Below are 23729 nucleotides of genomic sequence, written 5' to 3'. Positions count from 1 at the left end.
TCGGAGAATACCTTCTACAGGTATGTAGCATTCGCTTTGTCATGGATCTAAAAGTACTGGAAAACTTTTAGATCCACAACAAAAAAATGTAAAGCCTGATATCAGTAGGAGTTGGAGTCTGAGTTAGATAATAGAAGAGTTGAAGGTTTGGTATACAGAGTCCATAGACCTGTTTATCTCCCTTCTGCTTCTTGTTTACAGCAATCTGTCTCTCCAACTCCCCGGAGCAGTTGCCTCTGATCCTATCTCTACAGAAGCCTCTGTATTCTGCTGGCATGAATTATAGCAGCATGAAAAGATTTTTTTTTTATTTCCCCCTCTGTATTCCACGGGATTCCTTGTACTGGTCTTACAGACTCCCTTAGGTCTGCAAACCACTGCTTGGGTTATTTATTATTTCTGCCACTGATTTACACAGTGACTTTAAAACTCTGAATTATCTTCAGTAAAATAATAAGAGAATTGACATTTTATTACAGTCAACCTAATAACATTTTTATGAAACAGTGATATCTGTTATTCCTGTTATTTTCAGGAACACCTATCTTATTTTCATTTTGTTGGACGAATAATGGGGATGGCCGTATTTCATGGACATTATATTGATGGAGGTTTTACGCTGCCTTTTTATAAGCAGTTGTTAGGAAAGCCAATCACTTTAGATGATATGGAATCGGTCGATCCAGATTTCTACAACAGCCTCGTCTGGATACTGTACGTAATGCTATTATTAACTGATTCTTAAATCATGTGTGAATGTTATCTGTCTACAAAAGTGAGTCATCTTAACCAATTGGTTACAGTGGAGTGACAGCAGCAAAATATATTCTGGCTATTGCCCTCAGCAGAAAATGGTACTAGTCTAAGAAGCCAGGGTAAGGTCCACAGGTTTTATTGAAAGTAGAAAAACTGAGAAGTACATAAGTGGGGATCCATCTATGTTACGCATTTGTCTTGTCTGTTGTGGTACAAACTCTAGTTTTAGCCCCTCAGTGTCATATTGCTGTAAATATTAACATACTTTTTGCAGGATTGTTTGAACTCTGGTACAGTTTTGTGCCCGTTTCTCCTCTGCAAAGTTTTTACATGTATGTTGCCTATGAAACGTAGAAACAGAGAAAATGATAAAGACCACATGGCCTATCCTGTCTGCCCATCCATATAATCTACTATCTCTTCCTCTCCCTTAGCATGGGACAAGCACAAAGATCTCTTTCTTAAATTCAGATACAGTCTTTATCTCCACCACCTCCACTGGGAGGCTGTTCTACACATCCGTCACCCATTTTCATAGAGACCTATCTCTTTAGATTACTCCCGAGGCTATCCTCTCTCACCTTCATCCTGTATTTCCTCATACCAGAGCTTCCTTTCAATTGAAAGAGATTCACTTTTGTGCATTTTTGCCACAGATATTTAAACATCTCTATCATATCTCCCCTCTGCCACTTTTCTAAGTATATATATTGAGATGTTCAAATCTGTCCCCATACACTTTGTGTCAAAGACCACTGACCGTTTTAAAAGCTGCCCTCTGGACCATCCTATTTATCTTTTTGAAGGTACAGTATCCAAAATTGTATTGTAAATGGGGTCTCAGCAGAGACTTACACAGAGGCATTATTACCTCCTTTTTCCCCCCTGCTGGCCATTTATTCCATCTTGATATACCGCACCTTGAGAGTACTTTTCAGGGCGGTTTACAAGGCCTTAGAATATAATCATCCTACACAGAAAGGAACTACAATAAATTAATAGGATAGGGAGAAAGAAGAGAAGGGTGTTGCTTGCAGATCCATCTGCAGCATTTGCCATTGCAAAAATGGGTGAAGAAGGCTAGGCAGGCTGTAGGTCAATAAATCCTGACCGTTCAATCTGGTAAGCTTGTAAGTCTAGAAAGCACTCTGCTTGTCAGTTCCTTATGCCTTTTATCCTGTCCTCAATTTTCCATTTGGCCTTTTTTGAGTGATAGGACAGATAATACAATCTATAAAACGGTGTTCCTTTTCTAATCTGTTTGACCTTTTAATGTAATGTAAACTGCTTTGATCAGCTTCTGGTAAGCGGCATATCGAATAGTAAACAGGAATGTATTCAGGCCAGTTTTGAATTTCTGAAGAGCTTGTTTGAGGCGAAGGTGACAATAAGATTTTAGTTTGGGTAACGTTGAACCCAGGAAACAGCAAATTTTTTCAGAGCAAAAATAAAAAAGGTTTACCAGAGCCTTCTGGCGCACGAACAGCGTGAACCGTGTATGCGCGGACGACTTCCCACCCGTTGTGTGAGCGTTCCCGCTCAGTTTTTTCTTGTCCGCGGCAGAGAGACAGTGTACTTCGGTTTGTCTCTTCATTTTTTGGCCCAGGAAGAGCTTTCGACGATTTGTGTCATTTCTTTAAACAAAAAAACAAAAACTTTTACCTTCCAGTATTTTTTCCTAGTTTTTTAGACCTCTTTTGTAAGTTTTCTTTCTTGTTCGAAGCGGCCATGTTTTAGGCCACTCGGTAGGGTCTTACCCCTTTTTCTTTTGTGCCTTTCTTCTTTTCAAAGGTACAATCGCGTCTTTTGATTTCGCCAAAGCCGTTTTTTCTTCCATGTAATCAGACACCCAGCAGCTTCAAATGTTGTACTCTGTGCAACTGGACCATCTCGGGTACCGATGCCCACGTTTGGTGTATCCAGTGCCTTGAGCCCGACCATAGCCCAGCTGCTTGCAGTCTGTGTCTTCGCATGAAGAAACGGACCCAAGCGTCTCGAGAAGCCCAATGAGAGAAGCTTTTTGGGGCTCAGCCCGGTCCTTCGACGGCGACATTGGTACCGAGGTTGGCAGCGTCAACATCGAGAAAACCTGCCTGAACGTTCTGAATACCTGCGATATGAGCGGCAGAACGAACCACTCAGTGCAAATTCTGCTCAATGAAGTATCTCCACTGTCTCCTGCTTCAACTGATGACAGCTCATCTGCCTCTGGCGGATGAAATCTATCTATCTATATGGAGTAGGTAGCCAAAATGCTCTGGTTTCCAGAAAGCTGATCTAGCTAGACATCTCCTGTCGAGACCAGAGACCTTGAGCAATACTGCTCCTGACAGTGAGCTTCCCAGCTCCTGGCGCTGTAATCCATTGTAAGAACTATCCCTTTCAAGTGCTCCAAGGACATACCCTTGGAGCAGCTGAAAGAATGGAACCCCAGAGCAACCAGCGGAAGCTGCCCCTACCTACGTAGGCAGGGACAAATTTTGTCTGCAGCGACTATCTGAAGAGTAGCGACTTTGAAGAGACCGAACCTGAGCCCTTCCCCAGGGCACTGCTTCTGTTGCCAGTGCCATGGAACCCAGCCTGAAGTGAATCCCTCGCTCTTGGCCTCGAGGACTGAAACACCAGGCGAATCGGAAACTGCAACCTAAGACTACAGACCGGGTATTGAAGACCTCAACCCAGCTGAGTATAGAAACACCCCTAGGCCTGGGACGACAGTATACGGCTGTGTTGCGAGTTTACTACCCAGTCTAGGGACTACAAAAGGTGCCAGACTCGGTACATGGCCTGACCACTCTCCTGATATGACTTTGTCGTGATCAGCCAGTGGTCCAGGTAAGGATGAAAGAGGATGTCCCCTATTCTGAGAGCTGCCACCACTACTGCCATCAACTACTCTTTTTTTTTTTTTTTTAAAGATTGCCAGTAAAGCAGATACAGTAAACACACCTCTATTTATAGGTACACCTCTAATTTCTGTGAGGTACTCATAACTAAAGCAGCTGGCAAGAATTTAAAAACCAGCAATTTTCAAAAAAACAGAGACCTCCGGGAAATACGCCCCCTCTGTACCTTCATAACATCATATTATAATGAATGAAAAGTTCTTCCAGGAAGGATCTGCTGGCTTCCCCCTTAAGGAAAACAGTCTTGCCTAACACCTATGACCCAAGCTGCAGTGCAGGGTAATTTAAGGAAGAACTGAAAATTTAACAGACAAAAGGAGGGGATTCCCATGAAACCTGAGCCTACTGGGCAGATATCTGAGACATTCCAGCAAAAGGATAACAATATGAGCGTGCTCAGAATCCACATCCCCCCTGTAGACACTGCCAGCAAAACAGAAGAACCCCTTGAAGGGGAAAAAAACGCCATCAAAGCCATAAGCAAGGGCAGTGAGGATAACAAAATGGCAGCATTCCCGCCAAAACGAAGCTGACAAGCGCCCAAGAATGCCGTATCGGACCTCCCCAATACCGGTGCCGCTGACGCAGAGGCTCCTGTCTGACTGAATATCCAGCACTGAGCAGCACTTTGCACGGCTTCAGCAGCGGAGCTGCTCTACTATGGCGCTGAAACTGGTGCTTTTTTTTTTTAAACCTGTGCTGCAGACAAAAGCGGCAAAAGGAAGGGCTAGCCGAAAAGGGGAGAAAGGGAGCTGCTTTGCTCGCTTGCACTCTCTGAACTGCTGATAGCATGTTTTTTTATTTTTGTTTTTTAACATATAGCGGCTGCCTCTCCCTGCCTGCACAGTTCTTCCCCCAAAGAGTCTGAGGCACAATCAAGGACACAAAAGCATCACACTGATGCTAGGGAGGACATGGGGGGGAGGAACCCGGCTGTCCGATTGTGACACCCCCAAGGCTGTAAGAGACCTCCACGGGCCTCAGCCTCCACCAACAGGCAAAACCTCGGATGCACAGCCCAGACCTAATTCCCTACACACAGGAACCCTCTGATAAGCCTTAAAAACAAACCATAGAAGAGAGATAGCAAGGAATGAGACTGAAGGACTCACCACCTTCCACCTGCTGGAGACTGAGATTACTGGATCTTTCTCTAGCTGGCAAGGGCTGTTATTGACTCTCTCTCTCTAGAGTCACAGTTCTCACTCTCCACCTGCTGGAAGGCGTGCACCACCCATCAGTCACATTCTGGGCCGGTCCGGAGGAACACTAAGGAACAGCAGAAGAGAACTGAAATGGCCTATCCAGTCTGCCCCATCTGTTTAGAAGTGCAGACATGCCATTTAACATTTTTGAGTGAAACATCCAATGCTTGGTTTCTTTTGGGAAGGCATTCTAGGCATCCACCACCTTGTGCTTGAAAAAAATGTTTTCTGATATTGTTCCTGAATCTACCTCACTACAGTTTCCTTTCCTTTGAAAAAGAGTTTGATTCTTGTGCATTAATAACCTTTCAGATATTTAAGTCTGAGTTGTATCTCCCATGTCCCTTCTGTCTGGTCTATATATTTAATTCCCCAGGTCTCACAGACCTTATGCTACCTGGGCTGCTTTTCTAAGGTCTTTATAATTTACTGAGATAAAGCCTCCAAACTGAGGGTGAATGGACTTGAGGGACTCTGATCAGTGGTCATTGTGACTTGGGTGTGGGATCTTACTCTTTAGAAGTAATAGATATGTGTTTATACTGCACTTCAAAGTAAAATATAAATGATGGTGATGATGAATGTTGTAGTAGAGCCCTTGATTTGAAATGTCTTTGAGATCTGTGCTTTAATCTGTTTATATTCTTTTGGAAGTTGCTGCACTGTTGCATGAGAGCACACGACAGAGTAAGACCTGCTCCCCCAGGTCAACAATTGAACTAGGTGAACATCCTCCTTTGAATTTAAATAAACAAAAGCTGGGTTTCTTTCTTGTTCTGTAGATAATAAATAGAAATAAAACAAGACAAAAGAAAGTACGATGATACCTTTTTTCTATTGGACTAACTTAATATGTTGTTTTTTAATGAGCTTTCAAAAGTAACCCTTCTTCAGATCAGAAATCAGAATATTTTAGCCGTGGGATATTCTAGCTCAGTGTAGTTGCACAGACCAGCACGATCATTCTTCTGTTCCCATTAGTAAATGTATAAGAGAGAGATCTTTAAGATGAACCGTAAAAGTGGGACTTATGAACAATAGTGTTTTAAGGCCCAGTCCCATCTCTCTGTCCTTGACCTTTCATTGATATCATTCATGGTTTAGTTCTATAAAAATTGAGTGGATAAAATAGCCTACTTATGCTTGAGCACTGTAGCATTACAAGTGGCTTCACTGTAAAGAGTGCATTGTGCTGTATTGATTAAGTTCTGTTTCTTCAATTTAATAAATGCAGAGATATATTTCAACAAAATTATCCATCCCACTTTCGGAATAGAAACCTACTGGCCTTAGCTGTCTGCTTCAGGCAGTCCATTCACTAATAGATTTCAATGGGTGTCATCAGAATTTATTTATATGGCTGGCTTCCCTTTGCTGTATGCCTGTCCGAATGGAAGGATTTCACTACAGTTTCCCTTCCTTTTAGAGAGAACGATATTACTGGAGTCCTAGACCACACGTTCTGTGTGGAACACAGTGCCTATGGTGAAATAATTCAACATGAGCTGAAACCCAGCGGCAAGAGCGTTCCAGTAACAGAAGACAACAAGAAGGAATATGTCAGGTATGAAATCATGTGGCACTTGAGTTTAGCTCATGCCTTTTCAGTAGGAGCTCATACATTCAGATACAATAGCCATTTCCCTGTCCCCAGAAGGCATACAGTCTAGGTTTGTATTGAAGTTCTCAGACTGAGAGCAAGTGTGCATATGTCTAACACACCAGAACACCACTTTCTCAGCTGTGTAACATGTACTTTCCTGGTAAGTGGAAGCATGCATGTTGCACAGTGTATACTCTCTTCACACTGGATAAATATGCACACAGTATGCATAATTACCTGCAGAGGCCAGTCAGGGTTTAGAAGTTCTTTGTGTATGTATAAACACACACAACTGTCGTCTTTGCGTATTCCATGAGAAGATCATTTTAATTGTATTCAGTTAAGGTTGTTATATTTGGTGGAAAATTGAGCTTAGCTGCTAAGGAAAGGAAATAGATACCAGATTTCCTGAAAAGAGTGCAGAAATGCTTTTGAATCATATCACTCAAACACATACACACTCGGATATGCTCCAGAAAGCATTTCCCTTAGCAATTATTCTCAGTATATATAATTGTTTTAAAATAAATTTGCATTTTAAGAAGAATTGTAACCTGTATTTTTACTAGCCCATCCACCAGTGGTTAAATAACTGGATGAGAGACAGAGTTAGGATCACTATCACTCCTTGCTGCTATTTAGCTAATGTGTAGCAAGGAAGGTGGTGTTGGAAAACCAGTGAATGAGATTTGTCTACCAGCAGGTAATACAGATTGCTTATATAATCTCTCATAGGTCCTCTTTTATCACATTAGCAGTTCCCACGCGGCAATGCTGACGGAGCCCATTCAAAGTGAATGGGCTTTGTCGACATTACCGCACCAGGAGCCAGTAGAGCGGCTTGTTAAGAGGCCCATAGCTATCAAAGTCCACATTGGCATCAGAAATAAAGCTTTCCCTCCAGCTTTGTATTCCTTCAGAATAATTCTGTAAGATGGGAGAGTTCCACTTATATTCTGTCAAGCACCTACTAGATTCTTTGTGCTTTTAGATTCACATACTACAGAGAAAAAACTATACATGTTTTATATATATATGTTGCTGTTTTTTGTATAATGTTAAGTATGTTTTTCTTTAAAAAAAAATGGTTCTGCCATTACAGGCTTTATGTAAACTGGAGATTTTTACGAGGGATCGAGGCTCAGTTTCTGGCACTGCAGAAAGGATTTAATGAAGTAATCCCACAACATCTGCTGAAAACATTTGATGAGAAAGAGTTGGAGGTCAGTATGCTGTTATTTCATCAAATGTAATCATAAAAAGTTGTATAGTTTGGAGATGAAATAACAGCTGAAGCTGGATCCCCAGTGTTTTCCCAGTTGTTCAAGTGTAGTATTACAAGAATTGTAGCTAATATGAAGACTTTGGGAGCCCTGCAACTTCTCTATGGCACTGCTCCCTTTTTTTGTCCAGGCAATGCTCTAGGAGGGTTTTTTTTTTCAGTCTCTTCTGCAACTACAGGATGAGGATTTGTCAGATCCATGACCCTTTCAAATGCTCTGGTTTTACAGCACACGCTCATTGGTTTTATAAAATCAGGAGGTGGTATTCCTGCATTCTAATTGCTTTAGGTAATTTTATATCGGTATTACACAAGCTGATGCATGTGAAAGGCAATTTGATAACTGCATGCCTCCTGTTACACGCACTTTTTGTACGTAAATGCAGCAAAAAGTGCCTCTTACACTATTCTCTGAGGTACACATAAGAGGCATAGTGCATAATTGTGGGTGGGTGGGGGTGGCGTACGGTGTACATATGGGTGGTGCATAGGCAGGATATGGGTGTGTCTGCCCCTTATGCACACAACTTAAACAATATTGTAAGTTGCGTGTGCTGATTGCCACATTTAGGTGCACCTATTTACACCTGGCATGAGTGGGTGTGGCTTCCTTTAGGTGCCAGTGCGGGTTTATGCTGGTATTCTATAATGGATAGGAACTGCCTGTGCTACATCGGACACCCACACCTAAGCATCCCTTTAGAAGTGGCCACTTGTTGACCTGATAATAACATGGCTACAGGTAACATTTGGAGGGCTGTAATGCTCCCTAAAGATTACAACAATAGAATCTATTTGAGGATCGTAACTGAGCCGTGTCTGTCCTGTGCACTGTGTGGTTAATCAGTTTCACGATACAGTACATGACGCAAACAGTAGGTGCAAATCCCAGCTCCTTTGTTGAACCCCCTGGTGCCAGACTCCTGGTGGCACCATAGGGTTTACTTTCCATTCAAGAGCAAATGTTATATATACTGAGAATCAAGGGTGTTTGGGTGGATTCCCTATATATATATATAATAATAGGGACACCACATGCAGAGTTTGGAAGTAAATCCTGTAATGTTTGGTCATGTGGCAGGAAAAATGTCTCTTTCAAAACTGGGCCTGAAGAGCTGAGAGAGACATGCAGAGGTGTTATTTCTAGATTGAGAATTCATTTTCTTTATGGGTCTTTCTAGAGGTTTAAGATTGTGTATAATATACAACTTTTTTTGCCATGTGAGTTTGTCGCCATCCATTTTCCCATGCTGTATGTTAAAGAATATGTATGTATGGATGGTCTGCCAGTGATGGCTATAGTTGGGATGAGGAAACTAACCGAATGTGGTGATATCTGGTAATCATGGAAATGAAGGGCTGCCTGAACAGGTTTTTGATGATTATGGTCCCAGTGAGAAGGATACATGTGATTCCAGCCACTAGCAACATCATAATTTCCATACTGGGTCAGATCAAGGGTCCATGTAGCCCAGCATCCTGTGTCCAACAGTAGCCAATCAAGATCACAAGTAATTGGCAAGATCCAAAAACGTAGCAAGGTTCCATAATACATTCCTACCTCCAGGATAAGCGGTGGCTTTCCCTTAACGGTTAACGGACTTTCTTCCAGGAACTTCTCCAAACCTTTTTTAAACCCAGCTACATTAACCTCTTCTACCACATCCTCTGGAAATGAGTTCTAGCACTTACCTATACATTATAGTGAAAAATATTTTCTCCACTTTGTTTTAAAAGTACTACTTACCGCCTTGAATGAATCTCTTCATAAAGGCAGTTAATAAATCCCAATAAATAAACAATAAATAAATAAATAAAGTACTTAGTAACTTCATGGCATGTCTTTGTAAATATTTGTTTCACATTGACCAGCTCCACTTAAGATTTTATAGAACTCTATCATATCTCCCCATAGCCATCTGTTCTCCAAACTGATGAGCCCCAACTTTCCTAGCCTTTGCGCATAAGAGAGTTGTTCCATCCCCTTAATCATTTTGGTCGCCCTTCTCTGTACCTTTTCTAATTCTGGTATCTTTTTGAGATGCTGGTACCGGAATTGCATATGATACTGAAGGTGATAATTTGTGTGCGTTTCTCTGTTCCTTTTCTAATTATTCCTAACATCTGTTTGCCCTTTTGATTTGTTTCACATTGAGCAGAAAATTTCAACATTTTGTTCACAATGACATCCAGCTCCTTTTCCTTGGTGTGCTGACTCCTCATGTGAAACCTAGCAGCATGTAGCTATAATTCTCCGAGGACAAGCAGGCTGCTTGTTCTCACTGATGGGTTGACGTCCTCGGCAGCCCCCTCCATCGGAAAGTTTACTAGCAAAGGCCTTTGCTAGTCCTCACGCGCCCATGCGCGGCCGTCTTCCCGCCCGAAACCGGCTCGAGCCGGCCAGTCTTCTTTCGTCCGCGCTCGGTACGGTCGTGTTACGCCGTTCGTGCCCCAGAGAGTCGACCTCGCGCGTCCTTTTCGACGTGTTTTTTTGCTGTTTTTTCCTTGAAAAAGTTCGGGAAGCGCTCCGGTAGTGTTCCGGAAGACCCTTTCGGGTTTTCTGCCCTTCCCGTATTTCTCAGTTTTTGCCCCGTAAGTTTTCTTTCGTTGTCGGGGTAGGCCTCTTTTGGCCTCGGTCGAGATTTTTCTCCCTCTAAATTTTGGTGCTTCAATTTTCGCCATTTCGGCTTTTGATTTCGCCGGCGTGATTTTTCCGCCCATGACATCGAAGCCTTCCAGCGGCTTCAAGAAGTGTACCCAGTGCGCCCGGGTAATCTCGCTCACTGATAGGCACTCTGCGTGTCTTCAGTGTCTAGGGGCCCAGCACCGCCCTCAGAACTGCAGTCTGTGTTCCCTGTTACAAAGGCGGACTCAGGTAGCGAGATTAGCCCAGTGGAACGTTTTGTTCTCGGGCTCTTCATCGGCACCGGAGGCATCGAGTGCATCGACGTCGTCAGCGTCCGGGCCATCTTCCTTGGCTGCCGCTCCATCGACTGCATCGAGGCATCGGACCTCTGCATCGGCGCCGAGGCATCGGGCGACTGCATCGACGTCGGTGGTACCGAGACTTCGTCTGCTGATGTCGTCGGACGGAGGTGCATCGTCAGGAGTGCAGAGTGAGGGCTGTCCATTCCCCTGCTGGTGGCGGTGAGCCTTCGGGTGGGTCTCCTCCTACCCTGAGGGCTCCTGCGGTACAGCCCCCCCGGCTCGGCCCCGAGGAAGCGACGGATGGATTCTACGTCCTCCTCGTCGGTGCCGGGGAGCTCCGGTGACATGCTTCGGAAGAAGTCGAAGAAGCATCGACACCGGTCTCCTCCCCATGTCGGCACCGAGAGCTCTGGGTCGCCGAGGGATTCGGCACCCAGCAGGCATCGGCACCGAGAGGACCACTCACCCTCTGTTCAGGAGGTGTCGATGCGCTCCACTCTGGATAGCCCGGAACAGCCTCCTCGCCCGGAACAGGTTCTGACGTCGACGCCTGCATCGACCTCTCAGCCTTTCTCTGCAGCCGCTCTAAACGAGAGCCTCCGGGCCGTTCTCCCAGAGATTCTGGGAGAGCTGTTGCGCCCTACCCCTCCGGTACCGGCGGTGCTTGCGCCTCCGGTACCGTCGAGCGTGGCGACAGCGGCCACCTCCCAGGAAGGCTCCCCGACTACGTCGGCGGAGGGAGCTTCGCCGATGCGGGCGAGGGAGTCTACCTCTCGACGCCCCCACCGTGGACGGGGTTCCACCGAGTCGAGCAGGGCGAGGTTGCAGACGCAGGTTCGTGAACTTGTGTCTGACACCGAGGGTGAGGCCTCGTGGGAGGAAGAGGAGGACCCCAGTTATTTCTCTGACGAGGAGTCTGAGGGTCTTCCTTCTGATCCCACTCCCTCTCCTGAGAGACAGCTTTCTCCTCCCGAGAGCCTGTCTTTTGCTTCCTTTGTCCGGGAGATGTCTACGGCCATCCCCTTCCCGGTGGTTGTGGAGGACGAGCCCAGGGCTGAAATGTTTGAGCTCCTGGACTATCCTTCTCCACCTAAGGAAGCGTCCACTGTTCCCTTGCACCATGCCCTGAAAAAGACATTGCTTGCGAACTGGACCAAGCCACTAAGTAATCCCCACATTCCCAAGAAGATTGAGTCCCAGTACCGGATCCATGGGGACCCAGAGCTGATGCGCACTCAGTTGCCTCATGACTTTGGAGTTGTGGATCTGGCCCTAAAGAAGGCTAAGAGTTCTAGGGAGCATGCTTCGGCGCCCCCGGGCAAAGACCCTAGAACCTTAGACTCCTTTGGGAGGAAGGCCTACCATTCTTCTATGCTCGTGGCCAAGATCCAGTCTTACCAGCTCTACACGAGCATACACATGCGGAACAATGTGCGGCAGTTGGCGGGTTTGGTTGATGCTCTTCCCCCTGAGCAAGCCAAGCCTTTTCAGGAGGTGGTCAGGCAGCTGAAGGCGTGCAGAAAATTCCTGGCCAGAGGAGTTTATGACACTTTTGATGTTGCGTCCAGGGCCGCTGCTCAAGGTGTGGTGATGCGCAGGCTCTCATGGCTGCGTGCCGCCGACCTGGAGAATAGACTCCAGCAGCGGATTGCGGACTCGCCTTGCCGTGCGGACAACATTTTTGGAGAAAAAGTCGAGCAGGTGGTAGAGTCTCTCCACCAGCGGGACACCGCATTCGACAAGTTCTCCCGCAGGCAGCCTTCAGCCTCTACCTCTATAGGTAGACGATTTTTCGGGGGAAGGAAGACTGGTCCCTATGCTTCTGGTAAGCGTAGGTACAATCCTCCTTCCCGACAGCCTGCGGCCCAGGCTAAGCCCCAGCGCGCTCGCTCTCGTCAGCAGCGTGCGCCTCAGCAAGGCCCCGCGGCTCCCCAGCAAAAGCAAGGGGCGAGCTTTTGACTGGCTCCAGCAGAGCATAGCCGACATCCAAGTGTCAGTGCCGGGCGACCTGCCGGTCGGGGGGAGGTTGAAAGCTTTTCACCAAAGGTGGCCTCTCATAACCTCCGATCAGTGGGTTCTCCAAATAGTCCGGCAGGGATACACCCTCAATTTGGCCTCAAAACCTCCAAATTGTCCACCGGGAGCTCAGTCTTACAGCTTCCAGCACAAGCAGGTACTTGCAGAGGAACTCTCCGCCCTTCTCAGCGCCAATGCGGTCGAGCCCGTGCCATCCGGGCAAGAAGGGCTGGGATTCTATTCCAGGTACTTCCTTGTGGAAAAGAAAACAGGGGGGATGCGTCCCATCCTAGACCTAAGGGCCCTGAACAAATATCTCGTAAAAGAAAAGTTCAGGATGCTTTCCCTGGGCACCCTTCTCCCCATGATTCAGCAAAACGATTGGCTATGCTCTCTGGACTTGAAGGATGCCTACACACACATCCCGATACTGCCAGCTCACAGACAGTATCTGCGATTTCAGTTGGGCACACGCCACTTCCAGTACTGTGTGCTACCCTTTGGGCTCGCCTCTGCGCCCAGGGTGTTCACAAAGTGCCTAGCTGTGGTAGCAGCGGCACTTCGCAGGCTGGGGGTGCACGTGTTCCCATATCTCGACGATTGGCTGGTGAAGAACACATCCGAGGCAGGAGCCCTGCAGTCCATGCAGATGACTATTCGCCTCCTGGAGCTACTGGGGTTTGTGATAAATTACCCAAAGTCCCATCTTCTCCCAGTGCAGAAACTCGAATTCATAGGAGCCCTGCTGGATTCTCGGACAGCTCGCGCCTATCTTCCAGAGGCGAGAGCCAACAACTTGTTGTCCCTCGTCTCGCGGGTGCATGCGTCCCAGCAGATCACAGCTCGGCAGATGTTGAGATTGCTGGGCCACATGGCCTCCACAGTTCATGTGACTCCCATGGCCCGCCTCCACATGAGATCTGCTCAATGGACCCTAGCCTCCCAGTGGTATCAGGCCGCTGGGGGTCTAGAGGACGTGATCCACCTGTCCACGAGTTTTCTCAAATCCCTGTATTGGTGGACGATTTGCTCCAATTTGACTCTGGGACGTCCCTTCCAAATTCCTCAGCCACAAAAAGTGCTGACCACGGATGCGTCTCTCCTGGGATGGGGAGCTCATGTCGATGGGCTTCACACCCAAGGAAGTTGGTCCCTCCAAGAACGCGATCTACAGATCAATCTTCTGGAGTTGCGAGCGATCTGGAACGCTCTGAAGGCTTTCAGAGATCGGCTGTCCCACCAAATTATCCAAATTCAGACAGACAACCAGGTTGCCATGTACTATGTCAACAAGCAGGGGGGCACCGGATCTCGCCCCCTGTGTCAGGAAGCCGTCAGCATGTGGCTCTGGGCCCGCCGTCTCGGCATGGTGCTCCAAGCCACATATCTGGCAGGCGTAAACAACAGTCTGGCCGACAGACTGAGCCGGATTATGCAACCTCACGAGTGGTCGCTCAACTCCAGAGTGGTGCGCCAGATCTTCCAAGCGTGGGGCACCCCCTTGGTGGATCTCTTCGCATCTCGAGTGAACCACAAAGTCCCTCAGTTCTGTTCCAGGCTTCAGGCCCCCGGCAGACTAGCATCGGATGCCTTCCTCCTGGATTGGGGGGAGGGCCTGCTGTATGCTTATCCTCCCATCCCTCTGGTGGGGAGGACTTTGTTGAAACTCAAGCAAGACCGAGGCACCATGATTCTGATTGCTCCGTTTTGGCCGCGTCAGATCTGGTTCCCCCTTCTTCTGGAGTTATCCTCCGAAGAACCGTGGAGATTGGAGTGTTTTCCGACCCTCATCACACAGGACGAGGGGGCGCTTCTGCATCCCAACCTCCAGTCTCTGGCTCTCACGGCCTGGATGTTGAGGGCGTAGACTTTGCCTCTTTGGGTCTGTCAGAGGGTGTCTCCCGCATCTTGCTTGCTTCCAGGAAAGACTCCACTAAGAGAAGTTACTTCTTCCATTGGAGGAGGTTTGCCGTCTGGTGTGACAGCAAGGCCCTAGATCCTCGCTCTTGTCCTACACAGACCCTGCTTGAATACCTTCTGCACTTGTCTGAGTCTGGTCTCAAGACCAACTCTGTAAGGGTTCACCTTAGTGCAATCAGTGCATACCATTACCGTGTGGAAGGTAAGCCGATCTCAGGACAGCCTTTAGTTGTTCGCTTCATGAGAGGTTTGCTTTTGTCAAAGCCCCCTGTCAAGCCTCCTACAGTGTCATGGGATCTCAATGTCGTTCTCACCCAGCTGATGAAACCTCCTTTCGAGCCACTGAATTCCTGCCATCTGAAGTACTTGACCTGGAAGGTCATTTTCTTGGTGGCAGTTACTTCAGCTCGTAGAGTCAGTGAGCTTCAGGCCCTGGTAGCCCAGGCCCCGTACACCAAATTTCATCATAACAGAGTAGTCCTCCGCACTCACCCTAAGTTCCTGCCAAAGGTTGTGTCGGAGTTCCATCTGAACCAGTCAATTGTCTTGCCAACATTTTTTCCCCGTCCTCATTCCTGCCCTGCTGAACGTCAGCTGCACACATTGGACTGCAAGAGAGCATTGGCCTTCTACCTGGAGCGGACACAGCCCACCAGACAGTCCGCCCAATTGTTTGTTTCTTTTGACCCCAATAGGAGGGGAGTGGCTGTAGGGAAACGCACCATATCCAATTGGCTAGCAGATTGCATTTCCTTCACTTACGCCCAGGCGGGGCTGGCTCTTGAGGGTCATGTCACGGCTCATAATGTTAGAGCCATGGCTGCGTCGGTAGCCCACTTGAAGTCAGCCTCCATTGAAGAAATTTGCAAAGCTGCGACGTGGTCATCTGTCCACACATTCACATCTCATTACTGCCTGCAGCAGGACACCCGACGCGACAGTCGGTTCGGGCAGTCAGTTCTTCAGAACCTGTTTGGGCTTTAGGATCCAACTCCACCCCCCGAGGGCCCTGTTTGTTCTGTTCCAGGCTGCACTCTCAGTTAGTTGGTAAATTTTTTTAGGTCAATCTCTTTAATGTCCTCGCCGTTGCGAGGCCCAATTGACCATGGTTGTTGTTTTGAGTGAGCCTGGGGGCTAGGGATACCCCATCAGTGAGAACAAGCAGCCTGCTTGTCCTCGGAGAAAGCGAATGCTACATACCTGTAGAAGGTATTCTCCGAGGACAGCAGGCTGATTGTTCTCACAAACCCGCCCGCCTCCCCTTTGGAGTTGAGTCTTCCCTTGAAGTGTATTGTCTTGCTACATACTGGACTGGCCGGCTCGAGCCGGTTTCGGGCGGGAAGACGGCCGCGCATGCGCGGTGCGCATGGGCGCGCGAGGACTAGCAAAGGCCTTTGCTAGTAAACTTTCCGATGGAGGGGGCTGCCGAGGACGTCAACCCATCAGTGAGAACAATCAGCCTGCTGTCCTCGGAGAATACCTTCTACAGGTATGTAGCATTCGCTTTCCAGTTATTCTTCCCTATGTGCATCATTTTGCACTTGTCAACATTAAATTTCATCTGCCATTCGGATGCCCAGTCTTCTAGTCTCCCAAGGTTCTCCTTCAGTTTTTCAAAATCCATGTGCAATTTGACAGCTTTGAATAATAGATCCTGTGGTCCTCCACTATTCACTTTCCTCCATTGAAAGATTTCTCCATTTGATCCTACCCTGATTTATTTTAAGCAGTTTCCATAACACAACAGGATGTAACTTCCTCCCAAGCCCATCATGAGAGACTTTGTCAAAATCTTTTTGAAAATCTAAGCACGCTGTATCAACTATCTCATCTTTATCCACATGCTGGTAGACATCCTTCTGGCTTTTGGTGGTTGCTTGGCTGCTTTTTGATGAAATCTTGTGGCCAAATAAGATTTTTTATGGTAAGGATTTGTGCTATACTAGATATATTGCTCTGCAGTACACCCTGGTGGTTTCCCTAAAATGACATTAGTCTGGAGAATGGCTCTGCCCCTTTGTTCATCAGAGGTTGTGCAAGGACATGCAGTCTCTAGTTCAGAGGTGTGTGAATTACAGCCTGGGGAACACATTTGGCCTTGGAGGCTTCTAATATAGCCTGCAGCAGCATGCCACTTTCATTTACAGAGGATGGACATTTCTGTTAGATGGGAGTCCTCACCCTACTCACCCCTGCTATAGGAAGGTTAAAGCTCAGCTGTTCTCCCAAGCCTTTAAAGGAAGACGCAATTAACTGCACACACAAGGACTCACACCAGCTGCACATGTAGCAGGACTTTCTTATCCACTCCTACCCTAGCTGAGATTATGTTCAAGCACCTTTCTTTAAATTAGTCCCCTTATTGCCTAACTCCTATTACAGTCTTATCTGTCATGTGATTTGGGCTCAGAGGGTCGTAAGAACACAAGTCCTCCGATGCTGTCTGTGGGTGTCTTAAGAGGATTGGGGGAAGGGGGAGGGGTTGTAGGGTTGACTGAAGCAATGATTGTCAGTTCATACAAAAGTCTTGTTATATTGGTGTATATCATTTGCTTATTCTTCAATAGAAATTGTTCAGATATGCTGTCGTATCTGTCTGTGTGTTCTATTTGATTGTATATTGTGTTGACATCGGAAGTAGTATAATATGTCTTGTTTGAATATTTTTTACTGCTGTAATTATCTGTTGCTGTATACCACCTTGGGTGAATTTTTTTTAAACAGGAGGTATATAAATCCTAAAAAATAAATACAGTGAAAGGGACAGAGGACAAAGAGAGGGAAATAGCTTGGGATAGCATAGTGCTGCCAAGTCTCATTTTGCACAATGCTGATTGAAGAAAGTGTGTAACTTTCATAAGCTCATCACAAATATATTTAGCCCAGTGAAAAGGTATTGGCTGCAACTTTATTTCTAACATATTAAAGTGGGCTAACTGAGCAACTGTACAGTTTTGTAAGGAAAATTTTAAATGGTACTTGGCAAAATTAAAGTTGATAAACAGCCTGGATCTTACAAAATTTAGGCAATTAAAGAAAGTTTCTTGGGTATTCAAACAACATTCTTGGCTCATTTTGCACTTATTTGTCTGTAACCTGATGAATACACAAGCAGATTCTGCTTTTTTTGTTAAACTTTATCAATGTGATGCCTTAGCTCTGTTTCCTAATTGGAGGCTTTTTAATTACATCATCAGCTCATTATATGTGGCCTTGGGAAGATTGATGTGAACGACTGGAAGGCAAACACAAGGTTAAAACACTGTACCCCTGACAGCAGCATTGTGAAATGGTTCTGGAAAGCTGTCGAATTTTTTGATGAAGAGAGGCGTGCACGGCTGCTTCAGTTTGTCACGGGGTCTTCCAGAGTTCCTTTGCAGGGCTTCAAAGCATTACAAGGTAAGTTTATTGTGAGACAGGCAGACAGGAAAACACAGCTCTATTTACATACTTAAGTAATGATACAAAAACAGAAGAACCAAATCTTTGCAAGGGTATAGAAGTTAGAACAAACAGCGAAGAGGACTAAAAAATAAAAGACGCTCCAGGTAAAAATGAAAAAATTACAAATTGAAAATTTATTGATTGAATACGACTTGACACAGCTGTGTTTCGGCCCAGTGGGCCTGCATCAGGAGTCTTATGTGTCCTAAAATTCACTCATTGTCTTCATTGTCCGGTAAATGATGTGGAGATGGATTCCGGGTTTATTCTCGATATTTGAAAGACTCCAAAGAGCATTACTCCGTACTGAGGCATAAAGACGCAACAGCTCCATCTTCACATCATTTACCGGACAACAAAGACAACGAGTGAAATTTCAGGACACACAAGACTCCTGATGCAGGCCCATTGGGCCGAAACACAGCTGTGTTGAGTCGTATTCATCAATCAAGTTTCAATTTTTCATTTTTACCTGGAGCGTCTTTTACTTTTTAGTCCTCTACGCTATTTGTTCTACCCTATATGCTTACGTACAAATGCCTAATAGTAGCTTAGTGCAGTGGCTTGAGAACCAGGGGAACCAGTTTGATTCTCATTGCAAGTCACTTAACCCTCCATTGCCCCAGGTACAAATCTGTATATAATATGTAAACCAAATCTAGTCCCCTTTCCTTATCAGCTAGGCACTATTGCTCTTGAAAACGCTAAGCAGTCAAACAAGGATAAATTAAAGGTCTCAAGCCCTTTTCTGAAAACTGTGTTTTGTTGTGATTGGGTTGTTGTGTTCCAAATCAAAGTGGAACTCTCTTTCATACTGTAATGTGGATCCATGTTTAGCATGTGGCCTCTCTGAATATGCAGGTGCTGCAGGCCCAAGACTATTCACAATCCACCAGATTGATGCTAGCACTAATAACTTGCCGAAGGCTCATACATGGTAAGAGAAAATAAAATCCTGCTCCTCCTTCCTCACTCTTGCCCTCTTCTCTTCTGTTTTCCAGCTTTTTGAAGACCAAAGTTTGAAATTCATTGCTGTAATACTTATTATGCAGCTTCTGTAGTAGCTTTGTTCAGTACTACATTTGAGTATCATTGTGTTTTGTACATTATTATAAAATGTGGTTTATTTTTTGTGTGTATATATATTAATTTTATTTATTTGTTTTTCGTTTTTACTGAAGTGTTTTCTTTGGAAATTGAAATAGACGTTTACAAGACTGAAAGAGACTTTTGACTCTAAGTTACCAGCAGAAGAGATTTGGGAAAGGACAGTAGTTTCAGCCCCTGTGAAGGCAATTTTGAAACGCTACTTACCCAGATTAATAGGTTGTTTGAAAATTGCCCTCCCTGTATGTGGGAATCAATGATGCACATCCCAAAGGTGGGTCAGGGGGCAGACAACAACAGGCATAGCTTTGTGTTTCAAACGTGTGCATGTTAGTTTTCAGGGAAGATATTTGTGTGTGAGAAGATCATGCAGATCTCTACAGGCAGTTTTCAAAGGAACTGGCACAAAATTGGCAGGTAGAGGTAGACTTTTTATCGACATGCACACATTTGAAAATTGCCACAAATCAGAATGCTTAAGAGAGTTTGAGGAAAGGAAAGAGAAACATTTTGTCACAAAATGGTGGTGAGTGTATAGAGTGGAATTTAGAAAGATAAGAACCAAGTATCAGAATTTAAAAATTAGTGGGGAAATGAGAATAAGGCAGGAAATTGAATGGCACTTGTGGTACGAACATAGGACTGCTGAAAGAGCTGATTGAGTGAACCTTGTGGCCAGTAGCTGCTGTCCTGTAAAGAAGCAATTTTCAAATAACTTGCAGAATTACCTGCTATCTAAACAATTTCTTTGAAAATTGGTGAACATAAAATGTGTACCAGCTATCGATGTGGCATTTAAAATACATTTCAAAATCCGTGTGTGTGTGTACCATTGACACCCTGCTCTCTACTACTACTTATCATTTCTGTAGCGCTACTAGACGTACGCAGTGCTCCCCACAGAACTTTCCTTTTCAAACCATCTAAAAGGAGGGGGGGGGATGATTTCCAGACAGGCTAGTTCACCCAGGGGAATGTTCTTAAATTTGATAAGGGATTAATTTTATAGATTATTTTCTGAGTGTGAAGCATAATTTACATGTGGAACACAGCTTCTTATAAAACTGTATAGGTGTAAAAAGTGCACAGAAACACAACACCTACTTTTATGCAGTAGATAACATAGCATTACTAGGTGGGTAGTTTGGACAGAACAGGGAAGTTCTGATGTCTGTGTGTACTTGATATCGCACATATGAACATATAGTACTCATACACATGGCTACTACTACTACTACTATTACTACTATTTAGCATTTCTATAGCGCTACAAAGCGTACGCAGTGCTGAACAAACATAGAAGAAAGACAGTCCCTGCTCAAAGAGCTTACAATCTAGTAGACAAAAAAATAAAGCAAACAAATCAATTAATGGGTAGATGGAGGCGAGTGGATACAAGTCAAAAGCAATGTTAAAGAGGTGGGCTTTCAATCTAGATTTAAAGATGGTCAAGGATGGGGCAAGACGTAGGGGCTCAGGAAGTCTATTCCAGGCATATAGGGCGCAGCAAGACAGATGGAGCGAAGTCTGGAGTTGGCAGTAGCGGAGAAGGGAACAGATAAGGATTTATCCAGGGAATGGAGTGCACGGGAAGGGGTGTAGGGAAGGACGAATGAGGAGAGATACTGGGGAGCAGCAGAGTGAGTACATTTATAGGTTAGTAGAAGAAGTTTGAACAGGATGCGAAAACGGATAGGGAGCCAGTGAAGCGACCTGAGGAGAGGGGTAGTATGAGTAAAGCGACCCTGGCAGAAGACGAGACGGGCAGCAGAGTTTTGAACCGACTGGAGAGGGGAGAGGTGACTAAGTGGGAGGCCAGCAAGAAGCAGATTGCAGTAGTCCAAACGAGAGGTGACAAGGGTGTGGATGAGGGGGTTTTGGTAGAGTGCTGTGTCTGCATTGGAGCAGGTGTAAATTTATGTGAGTTCATTATAGATGAGAGTTCTGGGTGCCTAGAAAGATGAATAGGCACTTATCTTGCCTTTATAAAATTTGCACATTTCCTATATAATAATTCTCACCTCCAGCGTTCTGACTTGCTGCCTGGGACTGTGGCTCATTCCGAGTTGGTCTGCTAGGCTTGTAGATCAGGCTGACATCACCGTAGCCATTATGATGTCAACTTCAGAACCCGGGGGGGGGGGGGAACATGCCTCACAGCTGATCCATGTCCAGAGGAGGGTCGCTGGACATGGGTGGCTGCAGGGGAGAGAGGAGGGTCGCTGGACATGGGTGGCTGCAGGGGGTCGCTGGACATGGGTGGCTGCAGGGGGAGAGGAGGGTCGCTGGACATGGGTGGCTGCAGGGGAGCCAAGGAAAACCTTGCTAGCGCCCATTTCATTTGTGTCAGAAATGGGCCTTTTTTTACTAGTTTTTAAATAAGTGCTTTGTAAAATTAGCTCCTCAGTGTTTAAAGTCTTTCAGCCTTTTTGCTACTCAGTGGCCAACTGGAAGTGGGTTCATATGGTCTACAACTGCTGCTTCTGTCAGTTTCCACCTCAGAAGCGGTGATCACGGTTTTTCTGTTTAACAGCCCTAAAGCATTTTGGTTTTTGTTTTGTTAATGGGGTGTAGGGAGCGCCGATACCAGTATGAAAATGGTATTCTGCTGCCTCGTGTTTTGGATTTAATACTAGTTTATGGTGTTTATAATTTTGCCTCGTCATTAACAGTTAAACTAGAGTACAGGCATAGAAGACTGAACCCTTAGAAAGGACTATAAGCTCTGATGCTATAAACTAGATTCCTACAGCCATTTTAGTGTGCAGGTTTTTTGTTTTTTTGTTTTTTTACTAGTGCTGAAATAAAGCTTGAATGACACAATTTTGTCTGTTTGATCTTCACAGCTTTAATCGAATAGACATTCCTCCCTATGAAAATTATGATAAGCTGTATGAAAAACTGCTAACAGCAATTGAAGAAACGTGCGGCTTTGCGGTGGAGTGAGCAGCCCTGCAGATTCACCCGGGACTTCTAGTTATGCTCCAGTTCAACACTCAGCCTCCCTTCCACTTGGACTCCGAAAATGCTTGAAATTCCTTTTTAACTATAGGACACTGTGAGGGGGGCGGGGAAGGACAGGTTTTTCAAATTCTTTTTCAAGGAAAAAGGCGGTCCTCTGGCTTTGGCCATGTGACTACTCTCAGCTGCTATTTAAAACTAATATCTTGAACATACAGAATACTGACTTTTTTTTTCTAAATTTCAACACTTAAGCAGTATTCTACACTTAAAAGACTACTACTGTTTTTTAAAAGGCAATCTATTCTATTTGAAACACACATATACATAAGACACAACTTCAGCAGTTGGTACAAGTACATTTTTGCTAGACTAAAAGTATACTGAACAGCACCTAGACTTGCTCTTTTTAATAAAGTTATTACATTTTGTGTACATTTGATTTTCAAATCATTATCTTCAAAGCCTTGGTCACATTAACTGCAGAATTTTTTTTTTTTTTTTTTTAAATAGAGACCCACCTACTCCGTTTTTATAAAATCATTTAAATGTTACCTGGGTATTTCATTTCTATCTTGCAAGCATGCCATACCTGGAATACTTTGATTTTATTGGATTCTTTGATGACCTTTCCTGCATTTGGTACCAGGCTTTGCGCTTCATATGTAAGGAACCCTTTTCTACAAGCAAGAAGCAACTTACAGTTTTGAGAGCAACCTTTGGTTCACTGGCAACATAAAACAGATCATGGCTTTAATTGTACGGGTGTTGATTTTAGTTCCCAAAAGCAAACAGATGGAATATTGAAAGCATTCTTTGGCTCATCACAGATTACAGTATCATGTTTCAAAATGTTCTGAATTTTTTTGAGGTATTATTATAATTGGCTGCATTTAAAATAAGTTGGTAATTATGTTAAGCTGCTAAGCCATGTTAACTGTGTAGTGCTGTCTGGCACGGGGGGGGGGGGGGGGGGGGGGGGTCATTTGCACTTCGAAGAATGGACAAAAGTTAGTAAAACAGGCAAAATTTCTGCAGTGGCCCCCAATGAGCTGTTTCTATTCATGAGCATATGTAAAGAAGCTGGGCTCTTAAAGAGATTGTAATTGAGTAATAATCCCTATGGCAGCAGCCTCATTAAAGCATAATTACGTGCAAGCTGATCCCAAGGACTAAGACGGCAGGCAATTCTACCGAGCCATTTTACAACATAGAATTTGAAAAATCAAAAATGTAACCAGAGACTTTCACTCAAATGGGGCATCCTAGAACTCAGTAGATTGCAGAGTTTCCATCTTTCTAAACCCTTATAGAGAACATGTTAATCAAGTTTACCGTAAGCACTAGGATCAGAAGCGGAGCCAGGTTGACGGCGCGGGGGGAGCGAGAGCGGCAGGAGAGTGGACTTCTGCTGGCGCACATTTTCAATGCAACACATTGAAAAACAATAGGCGCCGGCAGAACTCTGTTTGGGGGAGCGGCTGCTCCCCTGGCACCTGCACCTCCCCCCCCTCCCCCCCCCCCCCCCCCCCCCCCCCCCCCCCCCCCGGCTACACCACTGACTAGGATATTATGCTCATGAAAAAACTAATGGAGCCATG

The 23729-nt window shown here is 45.3% G+C and overlaps 1 protein-coding gene across 1 annotated transcript in view; it reads left to right on the top strand.

The window, feature by feature from the left end:
• Positions 1–23085, top strand: part of SMURF2 (SMAD specific E3 ubiquitin protein ligase 2) — a 132160-nt gene extending 109075 nt beyond the window's left edge. Inside the window, exons 14-19 of the mRNA XM_030206868.1 lie at positions 536–714; positions 6294–6431; positions 7573–7693; positions 17814–18015; positions 18922–18997; positions 22014–23085. Of these exons, the coding sequence (XP_030062728.1) occupies positions 536–714; positions 6294–6431; positions 7573–7693; positions 17814–18015; positions 18922–18997; positions 22014–22113 (816 nt within the window). The 3' untranslated portion in view covers positions 22114–23085. The remainder of the gene's footprint in view (positions 1–535; positions 715–6293; positions 6432–7572; positions 7694–17813; positions 18016–18921; positions 18998–22013) is intronic.
• The last annotated feature ends 644 nt before the right edge of the window (positions 23086–23729 follow it).

This window comes from Microcaecilia unicolor, chromosome 6 (assembly GCF_901765095.1).
Source record: "Microcaecilia unicolor chromosome 6, aMicUni1.1, whole genome shotgun sequence".
In the NCBI taxonomy this organism is placed as follows: domain Eukaryota; kingdom Metazoa; phylum Chordata; class Amphibia; order Gymnophiona; family Siphonopidae; genus Microcaecilia; species Microcaecilia unicolor.
This window is presented reverse-complemented; position numbering and strand designations above follow the sequence as displayed.